The 18547-nt window shown below is 36.1% G+C and overlaps 1 protein-coding gene and 1 pseudogene across 2 annotated transcripts in view; both read right to left on the bottom strand.

Annotated features, from left to right (window-relative positions):
• Positions 1 to 16552, bottom strand: part of CCDC192 (coiled-coil domain containing 192) — a gene marked incomplete at both ends in the record, with an annotated part of 189763 nt that extends 173211 nt beyond the window's left edge. The window contains one exon of the mRNA XM_081283058.1: positions 16505 to 16552. Within this exon, the coding sequence (XP_081139184.1) occupies positions 16505 to 16552 (48 nt within the window). The remainder of the gene's footprint in view (positions 1 to 16504) is intronic.
• Positions 1412 to 2590, bottom strand: LOC308643188 (annotated as a pseudogene). The gene has a single exon. The product of its transcript is annotated as an uncharacterized misc_RNA (transcript).
• Positions 16553 to 18547: the final 1995 nt, after the last annotated feature.

Below are 18547 nucleotides of genomic sequence, written 5' to 3'. Positions count from 1 at the left end.
ATCCAACTGATGCGAGAGTCCTTGAAGTAATTATTACTTATTGGTTGTGTGACTCTAAGCAAGTAATTTAATTATGCTGAGCCTCCATTTCCTCATCCTTAAAAATGGAGGAAATAACTCAAGGGACTGCTGTGATGCTTTTAAATGTAATAATGCAGAAAAATGTTTAAGATAATGCCTTATCTGTAGTACTAAGTAAAATAATAATCTTTTTAAGCTTTACATCTCTGTGATGTAACTTCTGAGAGTTCTCAATCTAGAGAGGTCGTGGAAGCTGATTACAAGGGTCAGAAACTCTTTTGATCTTGACATTGTGCAACTATACCTAGCCTGGTTATTCTTTTTTTAAAAATTTTTTTAAATTTTTTTTATTTTTTGGAGGGACTGGTTCTTTATTTCAAAAAGACACTTGTCAATATTCAGTATCAAAACAGTTGCACTATTGTTTGTCTTTCTCCCAACTGGCCCCAAAGAGACCATAACAAAGGAGAATACATTTTAAGCCAATAAGCTGCAGGATGTACACCTAACAGACCTCACGAAACCTCACCTAAAAAAGTGGGGATTGGGCTGGGAAAGAAACTTTGAAAGATCAGCACACTGCCAGCCCAGACTGCAAGACTCTCACAGCCAGACGAGGTGGCCAGGTACCCCACCCCAAAGATGCAGTTTCAAAATAATATAAAATTTAAAAAGTTGTGTACATAAGCTATTCAAGATTCTCCAGCACTGACTGATACAAAGCACAATGAGATGGCACTTTTAGATACAGCAGCTTCAGACCCAAAAAAGGGTGATGAGATGAGTTCATATGGCTAAATCAGTGGCCAAAACATAATTTTCTTTCTTTCTTTCTTTCTTTTTTTTTTTCCAAGCAAGCAGGAGAGCAATTAAGTGGTCACGCAAGATTAAGGGGTCCATGATCCATTCTGTGAACACTTGGGAAGTGGGTAGAGATGGGAGAAAAATTTGGTCTCAGGGCTAAGAATATGGCTCAGTGGTAGAGCATTTGCCGAACAAGCACGAGGCCCTGGGTTCAATCCCCAGCACCAGAAAAACAAAAAGTCTCAGAGGTCTCACCATGTTAATTTGGTCATTTCTGATGAAAAAAAGTAAAAAATAAGAATACAGTTGTCTAAAGATACCTTAAAGCTAAAAATAAAACAAAACCTGAATAGCAAGGTTTTTGTTTTTTTGGCTAACTCCTCTTGGAATCACCTTTCTGGTTTGGCTAGTACTTTGCACAGAGCAATGAGGTTTGCCATAGTAGAGTCTTTCCCTGGGCTTTGTTTGGCTCTCAGTAAGGCAGGCCCATTCCTCTTTTCCTCCTCTAAGGAGAGGGCAATAGGGATTAGGCTGGAAAGTTACCTTCCAAAAGTGAGAAGGGAATTAGATTGCTGCTTCAGAGCCATGAAATTATTTGGAATGTTTTACAAATGGTTACTGTAACAACAAAAAAAGTAATTACAAAATGTGTCCATCACAACATGCTTTTAAAGACACTTTGCGTTGTGCTCACATTCCCTTAAATGCTGTTCCCAAAGGTGCTCAGCCTCTAGCCCAGCTGGAATCTCTGGGAAGAAGCAGAGACAGTTTGGTGAAAAAGACAAGGGGGTAGGGGGTTGAGGGGGTGTTGAAAGGAGAAAGCAGCCTTCCAGTTAAAGATCAGCCCTCAGTTTCAAGGTCAGCTTCGGGCTGGCTGGCCTCAGGCGGAGTCAGGGTCAGAGGGAGGAGCAGCAGCAGGGCGGGACTGGGGAGCTCTACATCTCATTCAGGTCAAGCAGAGTCTGGTCCAGCATCCTTTGTGTACAGAGGTGCTCCTCTTTGGTGCATTTCAGCTTATATAGAAGTCATGTCATTGAGGGCGTGGTCCAGCTCCTCGATAATGGCCTTGTACTTCAGTTTCTGGGCATAGAGCTCATCTTCCAAATCATCAATTGTCTTTTCCAGTTTGGCTACCGATCTCTCGGCAAACTCAGCTCAGGTCTCTGCCTCCTTGAGTTTATCAGTGAGAATCTTTATTTCTTCCTCATATTTGTCTTCTTTTTGAGAGTACTTTTCTTCAGCAGCATTCAGACACTTCAGGTTCTGGTCCATCAGTCTGATCTGCTCATCCATCTCTCGGCAATGGGACTCTGCCAGCTCTCTGTGCGTTCCAAGTCTCCTTCAATAATCACTAACTTAAGAGCCACCTCTTCATACTTCCTATCTGCTTCTTCTGCAATGTGCTTAGCTTCTTTGAGTTGGATTTCCTGGAGTTCCATCTTTTCTTCATCTTTTAGGGCCCGGTTTTCAATAACCTTCATACCTCTCTCACTCTCATCAGCAGCTTTTTCTGCTTCCTCCAGCTTTTGCAGGGCAGTAGCAAGGCACTCCTGAGCACGGTCCAGCTCCTCTTCAACCAGTTGGATCCTTCGGTTCAAGGAGGCTACCTCAGCCTCAGCCTGTTCCCCGGCCGCCTTTCTCCCTCAACTTCCCGCTGGAGGCGCTCAGCCCTCTCCTCGGCATCATCCGCTTGCTGCTGCAGAACCTGGATCTTGCGTTTCACCGCCTCCACCGTGGTGATCCCGGCCATGGTGCCCACCCAGCGGCTTCTCGTTATCTGCCTTCTGCCTCCTCTCAGCGCTGCAGCCGCTTCTCACCTAGCCTGGTTATTCTTTATTGCAATATTCCTCATTGCAAAAAAACAGTATGCATAATTTACCAGCAAAAATTTAAAAATGCAATCAGGGAGGGCACAAGCCTATATCCACCTCTGCCAGATAATGAAGATTTTTACTTGATCTGCTTCATTTCTTCCCTTCCATCTCCTAGACATGTTCATTGGGCTACTGAGATAAGAGGGGAGACTGAAGACAAACAAGAGAGCAGTGAAACAGAACCAAAAGGAAAAGGTTTTCAAGAATTTTTTTTTTTTCAGAGAAAACTTGGTAAAACTTACCATGTGAGATGGAACCATATGGGAAAGGAAATTAAGATTTTTAAATAGGTGTCTTTGAAAATTTCCCCCACCTAGTGTTATTGTGTCTTAACCCTTCATATACTATCTTAGTTCATGGAATCCAATTATAGCTTCCATTCTTTTTAAAGCAATTCCATTTGTAAAAATTGATATTTTATAACTTTTGTCCTTTCTTGGCACTCTTACAAATAACAAAGATTGTGTGTATTTATTTTCAAAAAATATAATAAAATTAATTCTATCTTGAAATTATCATGCAGGTCGATTGTTGCCTTTTATAAATCTAAGATACACTGTGGAATCTTAGTGGTCGTATTTGGTCATTCTAGAAATTATTTTATATCATTAATCAAGCATGGCTTTAATAAAGATTTAAAATAAAACCAAAAAATAGTGGGAAAGCCTATAAAGGAAATACAATAATGATATTATTAGTCATGATTGAATTTTTTATTGTTGTCAAAGTATTACAGCTTCTTTCAAGAGGAGAAACCATTTTTAAAGTCTGAGTTTAGTTTTCATTGAGCACAGTTGAGAATTCTTAGCTTTTGCTTTTTCATGCATAATGCCCAAAGAGAGGAAAATTGAAAGAGAAAGATAATTCACAATTCTTACATCAGAAGATGAATGAAAAAAGCAGGAACAGGTACCCCAGACCAGTTATACAATACACCTGAGTTGCTTTTGAATACTTGATATGTGCTTAGTTTGAATTGGGATGTGTTGTAAGTATAAAGTACATACCAGATTTTGATAACTTAGTACAATAAATGAGAATGTAAGATATCTCATTGGCACACTTTTATATTGATGACAGTGTTCAGGTTATACTGAACTAAATAAAATATGTCATTAAAATTTAATTTCACCCCTTTATTTAAAACATTTCAAGGTGATTACAAAATTTAAAGTTATTTACATGAGTTACAGCATATTTCTATTGAACAGCACTATTTTAGATCCTAACGCTGACAGTGAATTAATCATGTAAGTGAAAGAGACTGATTCTTCAGATCACAATTTCCTATAGACTTAGATAAATGTCCTCAAACTCATGAATCAATGAGTGAATAACTTGTCTCTAAGGACAAAAAAGACAACAGGCTATTCTCATTCTCATCCGGGACATACTATATCATGCAGTATTTTGTGATAAGAATTTAGACCTTCTGCTCTGCTAAGAGGATGTGTAACTATATTCTTCCATCTTTTATAAGGTTGTGTGTCAAATTTTCACTTAATTCAAAGGAATTTGCTATGTTTAAATTTTATTAAAGTATATAATGAGGGTTTTTTGGTTTTGCTATGCCTTTATTCCTCTGTAAATTATCTGAAAAAGTGAAAAAAACACAGAAGGGTTTATTTGATTCATACTGGAAACAATGATGACTATTTTCCCAGCATAGTAAGGATTAAGAATTAAGGCTGCAGATATAACTCAGTGTTAGAATGCTTGTCTAGTATACATGAGGCTCTGAACTTGATCCCTAGTATGGAAAAAGAAGAGATAGAGATAGATATGACCTTATGCTCACTTATGGTACTCTGTAATTTGATACAAATAAAAACTTGTCATATAGGGAGAGAGAGAGAGAGAGAGAGAGAGAGAGAGAGAGAGAGAGAGAGAGAGAGAGGTGTTCAAAAGTTACCCTGTGAGTGCTAGACTCTTTTTAATTTTTTTGAATCACCAACTAGTTATGACCATTTAAATTTCAGAATTACATGATGGATTGTCACAAAGAAGATTATCATGGGAGACTTTTCTAGGTTTCAATAATATGATTATCTGAAAAGAATATAAGAACATACTTGAGGCAAGAACTCCTGCTGCTGCTCTATGTAGAAGAGGAAATAGTAATAGGATTCAAAATATATTCTCCAGGGACATAGATACTTCTATTGTAAGGAAGATTCCAAGTAGTAATAACCCCTAATGAAAGCAGGTTGCTCTAGAATTTATAGCATATTCCTTTGGCATTTGAAAAAAACAAAGCAGGACTTAGATCTTTCCAAACAATATTTTCTAGCCATGTTTAAGTTTTAAAAATCCTACAATTTAATTATCCTTTGCATTAAGTGTATATATAATTCAAGAAATTTACTTCCCAAACTAAAAAACACAATGGTGTCTAACTATTTATTAAGAAATGCATAAGAACCATTCATATATTTGTCAAACACCTTTTATATGTAAGGCTCAGAGCTAAGCTATGGAGAAGAAAAATGAATTGAATTCCCCACCTTTTGTGAGCTCACAATATAATAAAAGTTGAGAAAGGGAGTAGATATTGAGAAAGTAGACTTTGATAATCTAAGGATGGGAGAAACAAATAAAAAACATGTGTTGAGCATCATCTCTGTGTCATAGATATTCTGCATTTTTATATCACAGAATTTCAGGAAATAAAAATATAAAAATGGAAATGAAAATAATCTAAAATCCTGCCAACTACAAATTACTACTTTTGGTGTATATTACTTTCTAGACTTGTACATGTACCTACAAGATGCATAACATATAAAATGTGGATTCATAGTATATGAGTTAATTGTGATCATTTTCAATTAGCAATATTATAAGCATAATGTATATTTGAATAATAGACATACTTTCTTATAATTTTTAATTAAAAAAATCACCATAATTTTTATGGTCACAGTAAATTCTTCTACATGCCTGTGCAATTTTCTCTACTGTTGGACAACCCTATAGTATATGTTGTAATATATATATATATATATATATATATATATATATATATATATATATAAAATGTGCTTTGAAAAGGTATATACATATATGTGTGTGTATCTTTGTGAATGTCTCATTATTTTCTTAAGGTAAACTGGAAAAGATGGTTAATTTTAAAGAGAATATACTTAGTACATATTAAAGATTATATCTCTAAATTAAATATGCCCACCAACAACACTAGATGAGAATCCTGTTTTTCTTACACCTTTGCTAGTATAAAGACATTCTTAATACTTTTACTCTCTGTTGAACTTATAGGTAAACATGATACATAGGTTTTTTTTTAAAAATTTGTCTTCTGCGTTTGGACATTTTAATTGACACTTGCAAATTTGAACATCTTATTGGTTATTTGTGTATCTTCTTATGTAGGTTGTGGTTTCTGCCCTTTATCCAATTTATTGCTAGTCTTTATCTCATTATATGTGTAAGAACTTAATGTATTAGGATATTTATTGTAATAGATGTCAAATATTTATCTTTTACTTATTTTGAACATTTCTGACTGTTCCTTAAATGGGCTGAAATAGAGTGATAAGTTTTCTCATAAGATACAGAATTTGGGGTTGGGGTTGTAGCTCAGTGGTAGAGAGCTTGCCTTGCATGCGTGAGGCACTGGGTTCGATCCTCAGCACCGCATAAAAATAAATAAATAAAGATAGTGTGTCCATCTACAATTAAAAAAAAAGATAGAGAATTTTTAGAGACTAAGTTGTCATGTCATCTTTGTGCATCATGCATAACTTTGTTCGAGAAAAAAAAATCAACTTTTTGAAGAAACAAATTAATCAAATCTTGGAGAAACCCTTAATTTCTATGAACCTCGCTAAGTACAGAAAATACATACATTAATTGACATTATCAGATATATTTCAAAATAACCAATTGACTTTGATACCTGATCTAAGATAAATAGTTTAGTTATTGGCAAGACAACCTGAAGCTATCATTCCCAGCAGCTAGTTTTAGTTTAACAAAACTATCAAAATGAATTAAGCGATCCAATTGGCCTTCTGAGACCAAGGGCAGCCAGAGGCTGTGCCTTACCCCTGAGAGTCTGTGAGTTCTTATGAGGCCCACACCCAGACTCTCCCAGACTTTCACTAAGCATCCAGAGAGTGCTTACAAAGGGGCTCTTACACTTGGAAAAAGGCTGAACTGGAAAACAGTCCTAAATCTTAGAAGGATATACTCTCTCAAGGAAATTCAATGGTTTGGAATTTTCTTCAGATCATAGAAATAGAAGTGTGCTCTTAAAATCAGGCTGATTGACTGGATGGTTCCCCAAACACACTTGCCCCTTGCCCAATTTCGCTCTTCTAATCTAAACATTCAGGTTTTGGAAGATGAGCAAACTGCACATGAAACTTGATTTTTATCCAAAATATTAATAAAGAATAACCCTCAATCTCTAAGGATACATAACTTCTGTCTCCTTTTTATATCTCACAATTTCCTCCTTTCTATACACACAGCCTTCTCAACATTCCCACCCTCACAGAAAATAAAACATGTCAGCACTTCACAGCACAAATTAGCATGCTTTCCCCAAATAATGCCAGGTATTTGGAACTTTTTGCCATTTGAAGGAACCAAGTAGAAAAAAAAATGTCACAGGCACCTAACAAAACAATTCTGCAGACACTCAAATGTTTTAGTTCATAAAGGTCCTTTGAGCCACTGATGCCTCTTGGGGGAATTCTGAGAAACATTCTATCTGTAAACAATCTGTTCCAGTGCCACATGTTTTCTTAAGTTCTTGCCTGTTGACATTTTTTAAAAAATTAAAAGTACACATTTGCATGAAGGCAGGACCTTTTGTTTCTTATATGTTCAGTTGAGTCTATCATAGACTTTAAAATGAAATGGGTCATCTTGTTTCATTGCCTGTGAAGTGTCATTTTCTAAAGGACACGCCTCAGTTCTTTGACCAACACCAATTTAAACTGTTCAGTCTTATTTTATGGGCTGTTCTCAAGTTAAATAGGGATGTTATGGTTTGGATCTGAGGTGTCCCCCAAAAGCACATTTGTTAAGTAATGCAGGAATATTCAGAGATGAAGTGATTAGATTACAAGGGCTGTCACCTCATCAATGGATTGATCTATTGGATGGATTAATATTTTGAATGGACTATTAGGTGATTAACTAGGCAGACAGGATATGGTTGGAAGAGGTTTGTCAATGGGGGTGTGGCCTGGACTATATCTTGTCACTCTCCCTTCCTCCTAACTGCCATGAACTGAGCTTTCCTCCACCACACCCTTCTGCCATGATGTTCTGTGTCATGTTAGACCCAGAGCAATGGAGGTGGCTTACATTGGACTGAAACCTTTGAAAACATGAGCCCAAAATAAATTTTTCCTCTTCTAAGTTGTTCTTGTCAGGTATTTTGGTCACAGTAATGGAAAAACTGACTAACACAAGGACTTATTATGAAAATGAGAATTTCTGGAGCTTATAGTTTCCTTTATTTTTCATCTCTCTGTGGTATTTCTTAGGTTTAATTCTTTCTTTGAAATCTAGCTTTATATTGCTATATGTTTCTGTCTATCAAAATACTTCTGAAATTTCTTCCAGGCACATGATATAATCTCATTTTTCCACCCCTTAAAGTTATTTTGGGCCATGTGATTTCTTTGGTCAATAAAGTGTGATTTTGAGGAGTAGCACTTGCTGGACACAACTAGTCCCCCAATTGTAGAAGTACATGCCCAGGGAAGCATCCATCCAGAAGGTTGCTTAGAGCCTCTCTACCTTAGGTGGGTTTTGTGATGGAGAAATAAATTATTCAAATAAATAAAATATTAACTTATATGTAACTGATAACTTCCGAAATTTAAAAATAATCATACTAATTTGAAATCAATTGAAGTTTTTATCATTCTTGATATTAGCCAAAGGGAGAAAATATTTTTTACCAATCACAATGATAGCTCCACTGTTACTTTTCCATAAACTGCTTCACCTTCAATCTCTGTAGCAGCAGTTTGTTCTACATTGAATTTAGGCTATATGATTTAAAATGGGTAAGATTGAGATGGCCAAATAGGGGCAGGGGTAGGAATGAAGGCAGGAGGTATGATATGGATCAGCCACTCATGTATTGAAAAATCTCAACATAAAAGTAGCTACATAGGAAGTTGAGCAATGGATAGAAATTCCAACTGATGTTCCATTCCGAGATCAGGGGAAACACATTATTCCTCTTTTGCAGGTGTCCCTAGAAGTAAAGATTCAATTTATATATTATTCGTTTTTTTCTATGGGAAAAATAAAAATTTTAGATTGAATATCTGGACTTACTTGTTAAGTGGAATATTTTACTTCCCTAAATTTGACAGGTATTCACTAAAACACAAAGAAGTATTTCTCTGTAAGGCAGTCAAAATGATCTTAGTGCCAACACAATGGCTGTTTAGCTTTTCTTATGAATTTCCGTTCGTTAATCCTCATTCATTAGATTATGTCCCATTCTGATTTTGTGATTGCATTAGGTTAGGGTCTCAGTCTTGGAAGGAGAGATTTGGCTGCAGAGGGCTTATTGGAGATGATACCTATAGAGGAAAGATGAACAGAAATTCAAAGGGCCTCAGCTCCTCAGGCTCTGGGCTAGTGCTACAGAATGATCTCCAATTACAGCCTGGGGCCAGGTGTTATGGCCCTGCACCAACCCATCAACCAGTGCAAGCTAATCTCATGAAGGGGGCAGATAATTTGTGGGCAATGGATTTCCTTCAACTGAAGGAATTCCTAGAAAGAGTCTTAGCTGTGAGTCAAGATAACTCAAAATGGATCTTTGACCTAAATATGAAAATGTTGGGAGGAAATATTTGTGACTCAGGCAAAGACTTCTTAAATAAGATACTAAAAGTATAAGCCATGAAAGTATAAAGGATACATTAGATTTCATCAAACTTAAAACCTCTGTTTGGAAAAAACACATAAAATGTATCTGAAAAGTTACTTATATCCAAAATACAATTACGTTAATTAATTTTTATTGGTGCATTATAATTATACATAATAGTGAAATTCAATGTGGCATATTCACACATGCACACAATGTAACTTGATCAATTTCATTCTCTAGTGTCTCCCATTCCCTCCATTCCTCACTCCCCCTGCTCCCCTTCCTCTATTCAATTGGTCTATCTTCTATTTTCTGATTTTTCTCTTGTTTCCTCTTAGGAGAGAAAAATACAACCCTTGACTTTCTGAATCTGGCTTTTTTCAATTAACATAATTGAAAATTCCAGGCATTTTCCTGCAAACAACATAATTTTGTTTTTCTTTATTACTGAATAAAACTATATAATTTTTTTCATTCATCTGTTGATGGAAACCTAGGCTGGCTCCACAACTTGGCCATTGTGATTGTGCAGTTATAACTATAGCTACACATGTGTCACTATAATATGTCAACTTTAATACTGAGGCATGCTATAACTGGGGTGATGTGGTGGTCCATTCCTAGTCTTTTGAAGAACCTCCATACTACTCTCCCTGTTAGTTATACTATTTATAATCCCACCAACAGTGTATAATTGTTTCTCTCCCCCCATATCCTTGACAGCATTTATTATTTGTATTCTTGATGAATGCTATTCTAGTTAGAGTGAGATGCATTTCCTGATTGCTAAAGATGTGGAAATTTTTTTTCCCATGTTTGTTACCCATTTGTATTTCTTCTTTTAAGAAGTGTCTGTTTAGTTCATTTGCCTATTTATTGCCTGGGGTATTTATTTTTCTGGTGTTAAGTTTATGAGTTCTTTGCATATTCCAAATTTTAGTCCTCTTTTGGAAGAGTATCTGGTAAAGATTTTCTCCTATTCTGTAGGTTCTCTCTTCAGACTCTTACACATTTCCTTTTGCTGTGCAGAAGCTCTTTAATTTAAAACCCTCCCACTTGTTGATTTTTTTGTTTTATTTCTTGAGCTTTAATGGTCCTGTTAAGGAAGTTTGTGCCAGCAGCAATATGATGGAGTGTTGACCCTATGTTTCTTCTAGCAGTTACAGTGCTTCTGGTATAATTCCTAGGTCTTTGATTCATATTGAGTTGACTTTGTGTGTGAAGGGTGAGAGATAGCAATTTAGTTTTATTCTTCAAAATATGAATATTCAGTTTTCCCAGCACCATTTATTTAAAAGGTTGCCTTTTCTCCAATGTATGTTTTCAGCCCCTCTGTCAAGAATTAGATGACTATATCTGTGTAGGTTCATGTCTATGGGCTTTCTATTCTATTTCATTGGTTTGTATATCTATTTTAATGCCAGTACTATGCTGGGTTTTTGTTTGTTTGTTTGTTTTATTATAGCTGTATAGTGTAATTAGAATTGGGAATTATGATGCCTCTAGTATCACTCTTTTTGCTTAGAATTGCTTTCACAATTCTGGGTCTTTTATTCTTCCATATAAATTTTAATACTTTTTTAAGTTCTGAGAAGAATGTCATTACTATTCTTATGGATAATGCATTGAATTTGTAGATTGCTTTTTGTAGTATAGTCACTTAATATTATTCTGCCTATACATGAACATGGAGGTTTTTCCATCTTCTAGAATCTTTTTTATTTTCTTTCTTCAGTGTTCTATAGCTTTCTCTTTTTAAAAAAAAGTTTTTTAAAAATTTTTATTAGCTATTGACGGATCTTTATTCATTTATTTGTTTATATATGGTGCTGAGAATCGAACCCAGTGCCTCACACATGCTAGGCAAGTGCTCTACCATTCACTGTCGAGCTTTCTTACCTCTTTGGTTAGATTTATTTGTAGGTACTTCCCCTTTATAGTTCATACATTAAAAAAAAATCAATACCAAATACTAAGACACAAACAACACAACTTACAAGTGGACAAAATATTCAAATAGCTATTTTTCCAAATAAGGTAGAAAGATGGTAAATAAGCACAGGAGAAGATGTTCTACATTGTTATTTAAGGAAATGCAAATTAAGGCTACAATGAGATACAATTGTACCTATCAGAAAGGCTAAAATTAAAAAGGCTGGGTTGGAAGGAATATGCATAAATGGAACTTTCATTTATTGCTGGTGAGAAAGTAAAAATGATATAATGATTTTTAAAAAAAAATTTTTAGTTGATGATGGACCTCTATTTTTTATTTATTTATATGTGGTGCTGAGAATCAAACCCAGTGCCTCACACATGCTAGGCAGGCGCTCTACCATTGAGCTACAACCCCAGCTCTGATATAACCATTTGGAAAAATAGTTTAAAATTTTTTTTTGTTAAAGTTAAAAGAATATTTACCATAGGACTCAACCATTCCACCCCTATGTATTTACCCAAAACAAAAGAAAGCATATGCCCATACGAAGACTTCACAAATGTCCACAGGAGACCAGAACTAGAAGTGACCTAAATGTCAGTCATCAGGCAAATGGAAAAACAAATTGGTCCATCTAATACAGTGAAATACCCCTCCACAGTAAAAACAAACGGCTGACACGTATCACAACATGAGTGAATCTCAAAATAACTGTTGAGTACGAGAAGCCAGAAAAAACTGTATGGCTCCATGTATTTCAAGGAAAAGCTTGAGTGAGGGTAGGTGGGCAAGATTCCTGATTGGTCTGAGGAATTAGGACTGATGAATAAGTTCACTATCCTGATTGTGATGACAGCTTCATGTGAGTAAATGCATGTCCAGACTTAATTCGTATATTTTAAATTTGTGGATTATGACTCAGTAAAGGTAGATGAAGAATAGGAAGAGGCAGGCAAAATGGAATGTCCTAAAGTTCTCCATTCTTCTATCCTTCCCTTCCTTCCTTATTCATCCATTCTTTGTTTGCTTATTTGTTTCTTGTTATGGTTTGGATGTGAGGTGTCCCCCAAAAGCTCATATGTGAGATAATGCAAGAAGGCTTGGAGGCGAAACGATTGAGTTATGCCAGCCTTAACCCATTAGTGAATTAATCCCTTAATGGGGATTACCTGAGTTGTAACTGAAGGCAGGGAGGGTGTGGCTAGAAGAAATATGTCCTTGGGGACATGCCTTTGGGGTATATATTTTATTTCTGATGAGTGGAAGTGCTCTCTCTCTCTCTCTCTCTCTCTCTCTCTCTCTCTCTCTCTCTCTCTCTCTCTCTCTCTCTCTCTCTCTCTCTTTCTCTCTCTTTCTCTCTCTCTCTCTCTCTCTCTCTCTCTCTCTCTCTCTCTCTCTCTCCTTCCCTCCTTCCTGATCATCTGGGAGCTGCATCCGTCCACCATGCACTTCCACCATGATGTTCTGCCTCATCTGGAGCCCTGAAGAATGGAGCCAGCTGTCTATGGAATGACTTTAAAAGTGTGAACCTCAAATAAACTTTTCCTCCTTAAAATTGTTCTTGTCAGGTATTTTTGTCACAGCAGCAAGAAATCTGACTAAAACATTAATTTATTTCCAACTCCTGGAGTTACTGTTTCTTATTTATTAAAATGGTAAAATAAAAAATCTATTTTCTACAACAGCAACAAATCTTTACATTTAAATATACATGTGTCACTCTCATTTTAAGAAAGAATAGGAATTTACTTAAAGTACTTGAAATATTCATTTAAAGCACAATGATATTGATAGCCTTGATTCAGAAAGGATGTAAAACTTTTCTCATTAAAGAGAAGAATCTTCTAAAAGACATCTTAAAATATTAAAATTTAGAGACATCAGAAATATGACCAAATAAGTGTTTCCTGCAAAACTAATAAATAGTGTGTTATGCTGAGTGCTAAAGAAAGCAGAATTTATGATTTCATACAAGGCATAGTTTACCTTCCTGATTTATACAATCTTTTTATAAAGTCTTTTTAGCTACTTTAAAAGTTATTTTGTAAGGCTGCATTTCTACATAGTATGCTATGAATATGACCTTGCAAATTTTAAACCAAAAAGTGCTTTTGTATCTTTAGCACTTAAAATAATGATTCTTTAATGAAGTTATTACCAGATAACAACTTGAAAGCTAAATGGTTTGTGAGGTTTTATTAGAGGCCCCCCCCCTTTTTTTTTGCACAACAAGAGACCTACTTCATACATATTCTAGTTGACAGATTCATACCCACATTCCTTGTTGTGGGATTGCCACTAGACATAACCAATGTCATCACGTGCTTTACATGGCTCATTTCTATGTGCCAGAATTCTCAGGTGCAGTTCAGGAAGAACAATCCTGATCCTGTTCAGGCCAAGCTTCCTTGCAATAGAATTTTTATTTCCTAAACAGTTTCAAATGAGATGATTTATATGCACTAGCTGTTTTCTGTCAGAAGATGTTACAATGGAGCAAAGGTAACAGTTTACATAGCCCAAAGGAATAAGGTTGAAATACATGGGAACCACATGGCACTTGAGAAGTGTTTACTCACTGGGTTACCCTATAAGGTTCCTCCGTGTGGAGTGAACATATATACTCTTTGATCTCAACATCTGAAAGCTCCTTGAGCCTCCTTCAGTCTCAACTTCTTAATTTCTAAATTGATAATAGTAATAATAAAGAAGAAGAGTCTCCATTGATAGTGATGTCTCTGGACCCCACCCTCCTATGCTGCTATAAGGACCCAGGGGCAGATCTCAATCACTTGGCAGTGAGAAAATAAAGATCCATCCTAGCAGTTTAGTGGTGACTCAGAGATAGAATGTGTTTAAATCTACATGGTGGTCAAGAAGTCACCATATAACCAAAAGGATTTTGTCCTTCATCTCAATCTTCACTATCAAAACTCAAATAATTATTTAAAAGAGGCAATCACGACCTTCCTATAGTTGGGTGCCTCATGGTACCCAGCAGAATCTGTTCCTTTGAGCTCTATTTCTACAAGTTTCAGACTTTAAAGGGCCTGTGTGGTGGAAGGAGGCTGCAGTCACTGTGGATGTGCTCTGGCCTTGAGGTCTCTAATCCTCATTCTCTCCAGCTCAATGTATTCTTTTAGAAATGTAAAAAGATTGAAAGTAAAGCAGAACCAGCCCCAGGGCTCTCAATCAGGCCAATTGTAAATTGGAAAGGGATGGGTTCTGAACTCCAGGAAGCTAACTGAGAGCCCTAGGCAGAAATCCTGAATGTGGTAATTGGCACCTTGACCTTTTCATGCTGGCCCTGAGAAGGCTACCTCTAGGATGCTCACTTATAAACACCACCATAGTGTTCATATGATATGGGTGAGGGTCACTCTTTCTTTGGATAACAAAATCATAAATAGCTGTACTAAATAAAATAAAAAATTCATTGTTAGATTTTCTTTTTCTAGCAAAAAAAGCAATTTAAGATTAAATTATCACTAGAATTAGAATACAAAATTTTAATTGAAACCATTTACCAATCTAATTTGGTTTCCCTGGACTTATATTCCTCCAACAAAAGCTCCCTTTCTGAAAATTATTATGGATTTGGGAGCCATGTCCAGTTTTTCTGGGGCCACAACAATTGAAATAACACTGAAGAAGAGAGATGTTCATGTTTTATGAACTATAATAACTGTGCAAATATGAGGTTCTGGGTGTGCATGAGAAAATTGATTGCTTTGAGATGGTGATGCTGGGGCATAATAGAGGGAATAATAGATAAGAACCACCAAATCCCAAAGAAACAGAAATTAAAAGAGCCAAGTCCCCTGGCCCAGAGAGGAGCACATTTGAATGCTGTCAATTCTTTTTTTTTTTTTTTTTTTTTTAGTTACACATGACAACACAATGATCTTGACATATCATACATTTGAATCAAATGGGGTATAATACTGTCAATTCTAAATAGCTTATAGTTTTATATATGTCTAGGTACTTGACCAATTTCACCTTCTAAATATCTTATTTGAGGTAGGTTATTTAAGTTTCATTATCCTTATTCTATAGATGAAAAATGAGGCTCAGAAAGTTTAAAGAATTTGACCATTGTTATAGGCTTGCAGGTAGCAACTTTGGGTCTTTTGAGTATGACTCCAAGTCTTTTGAATCCTAGTCCTGTGACTTTTTTTTTTTTTAAACTGCATCCCCTCTACCCTAGAACTGAAAGGATTGTTCCAGAAATGTCCCTGGGTAGAGTCTTGAGGATCCTCAATTGAATCAAGAAAGCCCAAGGAAAATATAGATAACCGTTTTTTTTTTTTTTTTTTAAAGGAAATTCCCAAACATATAACAGTAGAATGAACCTCTGTGTACCTGTCACCCAGCCTGGACACTTCTTAACAATCCCCTCAATGTCAACAAAGTCAGGGGAGGGACACGGTGATGCGTAGGTAGGAAGGATCCAGCTTTCCCAGGGAATCACAGAGTCATGGAGGAAGAAGAAAGGCCTCCAGGGTCAAAGCTGGGCTTGCTGTCAGCTGGCTCGAAAGACAAAGAAACCGGATATTTCTGGAAGAGTCTGTGATTTAAACCCCAGTCTAGCTAAACCAAAGAATGATGTGCAGGATCTGTATTATGCCTGCATTCCAGGATGACCTAATACATAAACAAATACTTCAAAATATCCCAGGATGCCTACGGTATCCAGTGATACTGCCACAGAGAGCAGTGTGGCATTTATTTCATGTTAAAATGAAAAGAAAGGCCACAGCACATCCACCTAACTTTCCTAGGGCCCCAAGGGCATCCCTGAGCTGCTACTCTTCCCCATTTTACTTGTCTTCTACTTGGGAAAGAACATGCCATGTTTTATGTAAAAAAAATGTTTTACTAGTAAAATGTGAACTATAGCCACAAAACCTCACTAGTAATCAAATTACACTTTCATTAGCCATACGGCCTTTTTATTTAAGAAAACATAATCATACAAAAATTATTTCTTACCGTTAATTTTTTTGATTGTGTCTCTGACAATGAACTTCCAGATATCATGCTGAAACAAAGAATTTAGAATTACAAAATTATATTTCAGGCACACACACACACACACACACACACACACACCTCACACCCAATAGATCTTTAAACTCTAACATGTGAGATAAAATTTTTAAATGTTTCCTCCAAATGTCAATTTTCTGGACATTTCAAGAGGAAATAAAAATAATGGAATGTAAACTTTACTTGCAGAAGATAAAATAGCCTTTAAAGGCTCTCTTGAGAATAAGCAGTCTGAACAGAACAATCTGTTCTGAAAACCTGCAGAATCTCTTATTTCAACTTAAAAAAAAAAAAGTGGAGGGAGAAAACCTTATCCTTCTATCAAACAGCAGATTTTGGGAGTTCTTTTTCTCTCTGTCTCTGTCTCTATCTCTCTCCTTCTTTCTCCCTCTCCTTTCTTTCCCATCTCATCCTCCTGAATCATTTGCATACAAACATAAGATGTACTGAAACTTGAATTCTCTTGCTCCTTTAGTTTCTCTTGATTACTCTGATCCCTTTCTGACAAAACCACATTTTCACTAGTTCCAAATCCTTTCCTTCTGTGTTTTTGCTAAAGCCACCCAATCAGATGCTCACTTGTACCACTCCACAGAAACTGCACTTAGCAAATTCACCAAAGAGCCTTCTGCTCTACCATATCCACTGGACTTTTGTCACAATTCAATTTACTTAACAGCTTTTGAGAGGATTCATCTGTCCTCTTTGAAATACTGTTTTCACTTGGCTTCTAGAGCATCCTGAGGTCCTAGGAATACTTTCTTCACATCTATCCAGTTCAATTATTCCTACTTCCTTCCTTTCTCTGCTCAGAAATCACCTTTGTGGGACCTACCATATGCATCATATTTAAAATCAAACCCTTTACCTTGATTTTTTTCTGCCTGTTATTGCTTTCTAACATACTACAGAGGTTGCTTATTTATTGTACTTATTATGTCTCCTCCCAACTGAAAAGGTAAACCTCCTTGAACACAGTGTATTTTTTCCTCTGATTTTTATCACTCTATCCTCAGCATCTTGAAGAAGGATGGGATGGCCAATAAATATTTGTTGAATCATTTAATAAAGCTCATAGATTTTAGTAAGTTACACTCTGTTGTTACCAACCAATAAGCCTTTAACATTCCTAGGTATTTCTATACCACACTTTCTCTAATCAATATATTGCTCTATTTCCATATTTCTGTGCATGTGTCTTGCTTTACCCACTTTTTAAAACATTTAGAGCCAATGACAATGTTCACAAGATAATCAATGACTACTGAGCAAAATTAATTAATTTCTCACTTAGTGAAAGGAAACACTTGGTTCTGAGAGACATAATAGCTTTTCTTACATCATATCAAAATCAGCTTTGACAGTACCTCTCTATCACAAAATGGAAAACAATTTTTGGGTCATCACAATTGCTTTGAATATAAACAAACAGCTTTGAAAGACCTTGATAAACCAGGCCCCCTTACCTTTGAACTAATTTTGTCTTCTATCAGTGCACCTCACAAAACTGACATTTCCACAAAGCTGTGCTAACTCATGGTTCCAGAGTACATGTTTGTCCTTTTCTGAAGTCATTTCCTCTGAATAGAATGTGCATGCCTTCTTCTCTGCTTGTTGAAATATTCCCATTTTTTTCACATCATAACTCAATGCTCCCTCTTCCTGAAGCTTCTTTGACCCTGCTGGTCAGAAGTGCTACTTGCCTCTGTATTGCACAATTTTTTTTTTTTTGGACATCTTCTCTTCTTGCCCTTTTTAATGTTTTGTGATATACATACTAATAATTTGTCTACCATGTTTTTTCATTTCTCAGTGACTCTCTTATACAGAATGAGGACTATGCTTTGTTTATTTTTTACCCATCCAATGACATTCCAAGCAAGACATGAATATTCAGTCACTAAATGAAGCCAAACAAAACAAAACATTGTGAGTATAACACTCTTAGGTGCATTTCACCGAGGCCATAAGTGCACCCAGAAAGTG

The sequence above is a fragment of the Spermophilus citellus genome (genome assembly GCF_964194105.1).
Source record: "Spermophilus citellus genome assembly, chromosome: 1".
NCBI lineage: Eukaryota > Metazoa > Chordata > Mammalia > Rodentia > Sciuridae > Spermophilus > Spermophilus citellus.
This window is presented reverse-complemented; position numbering and strand designations above follow the sequence as displayed.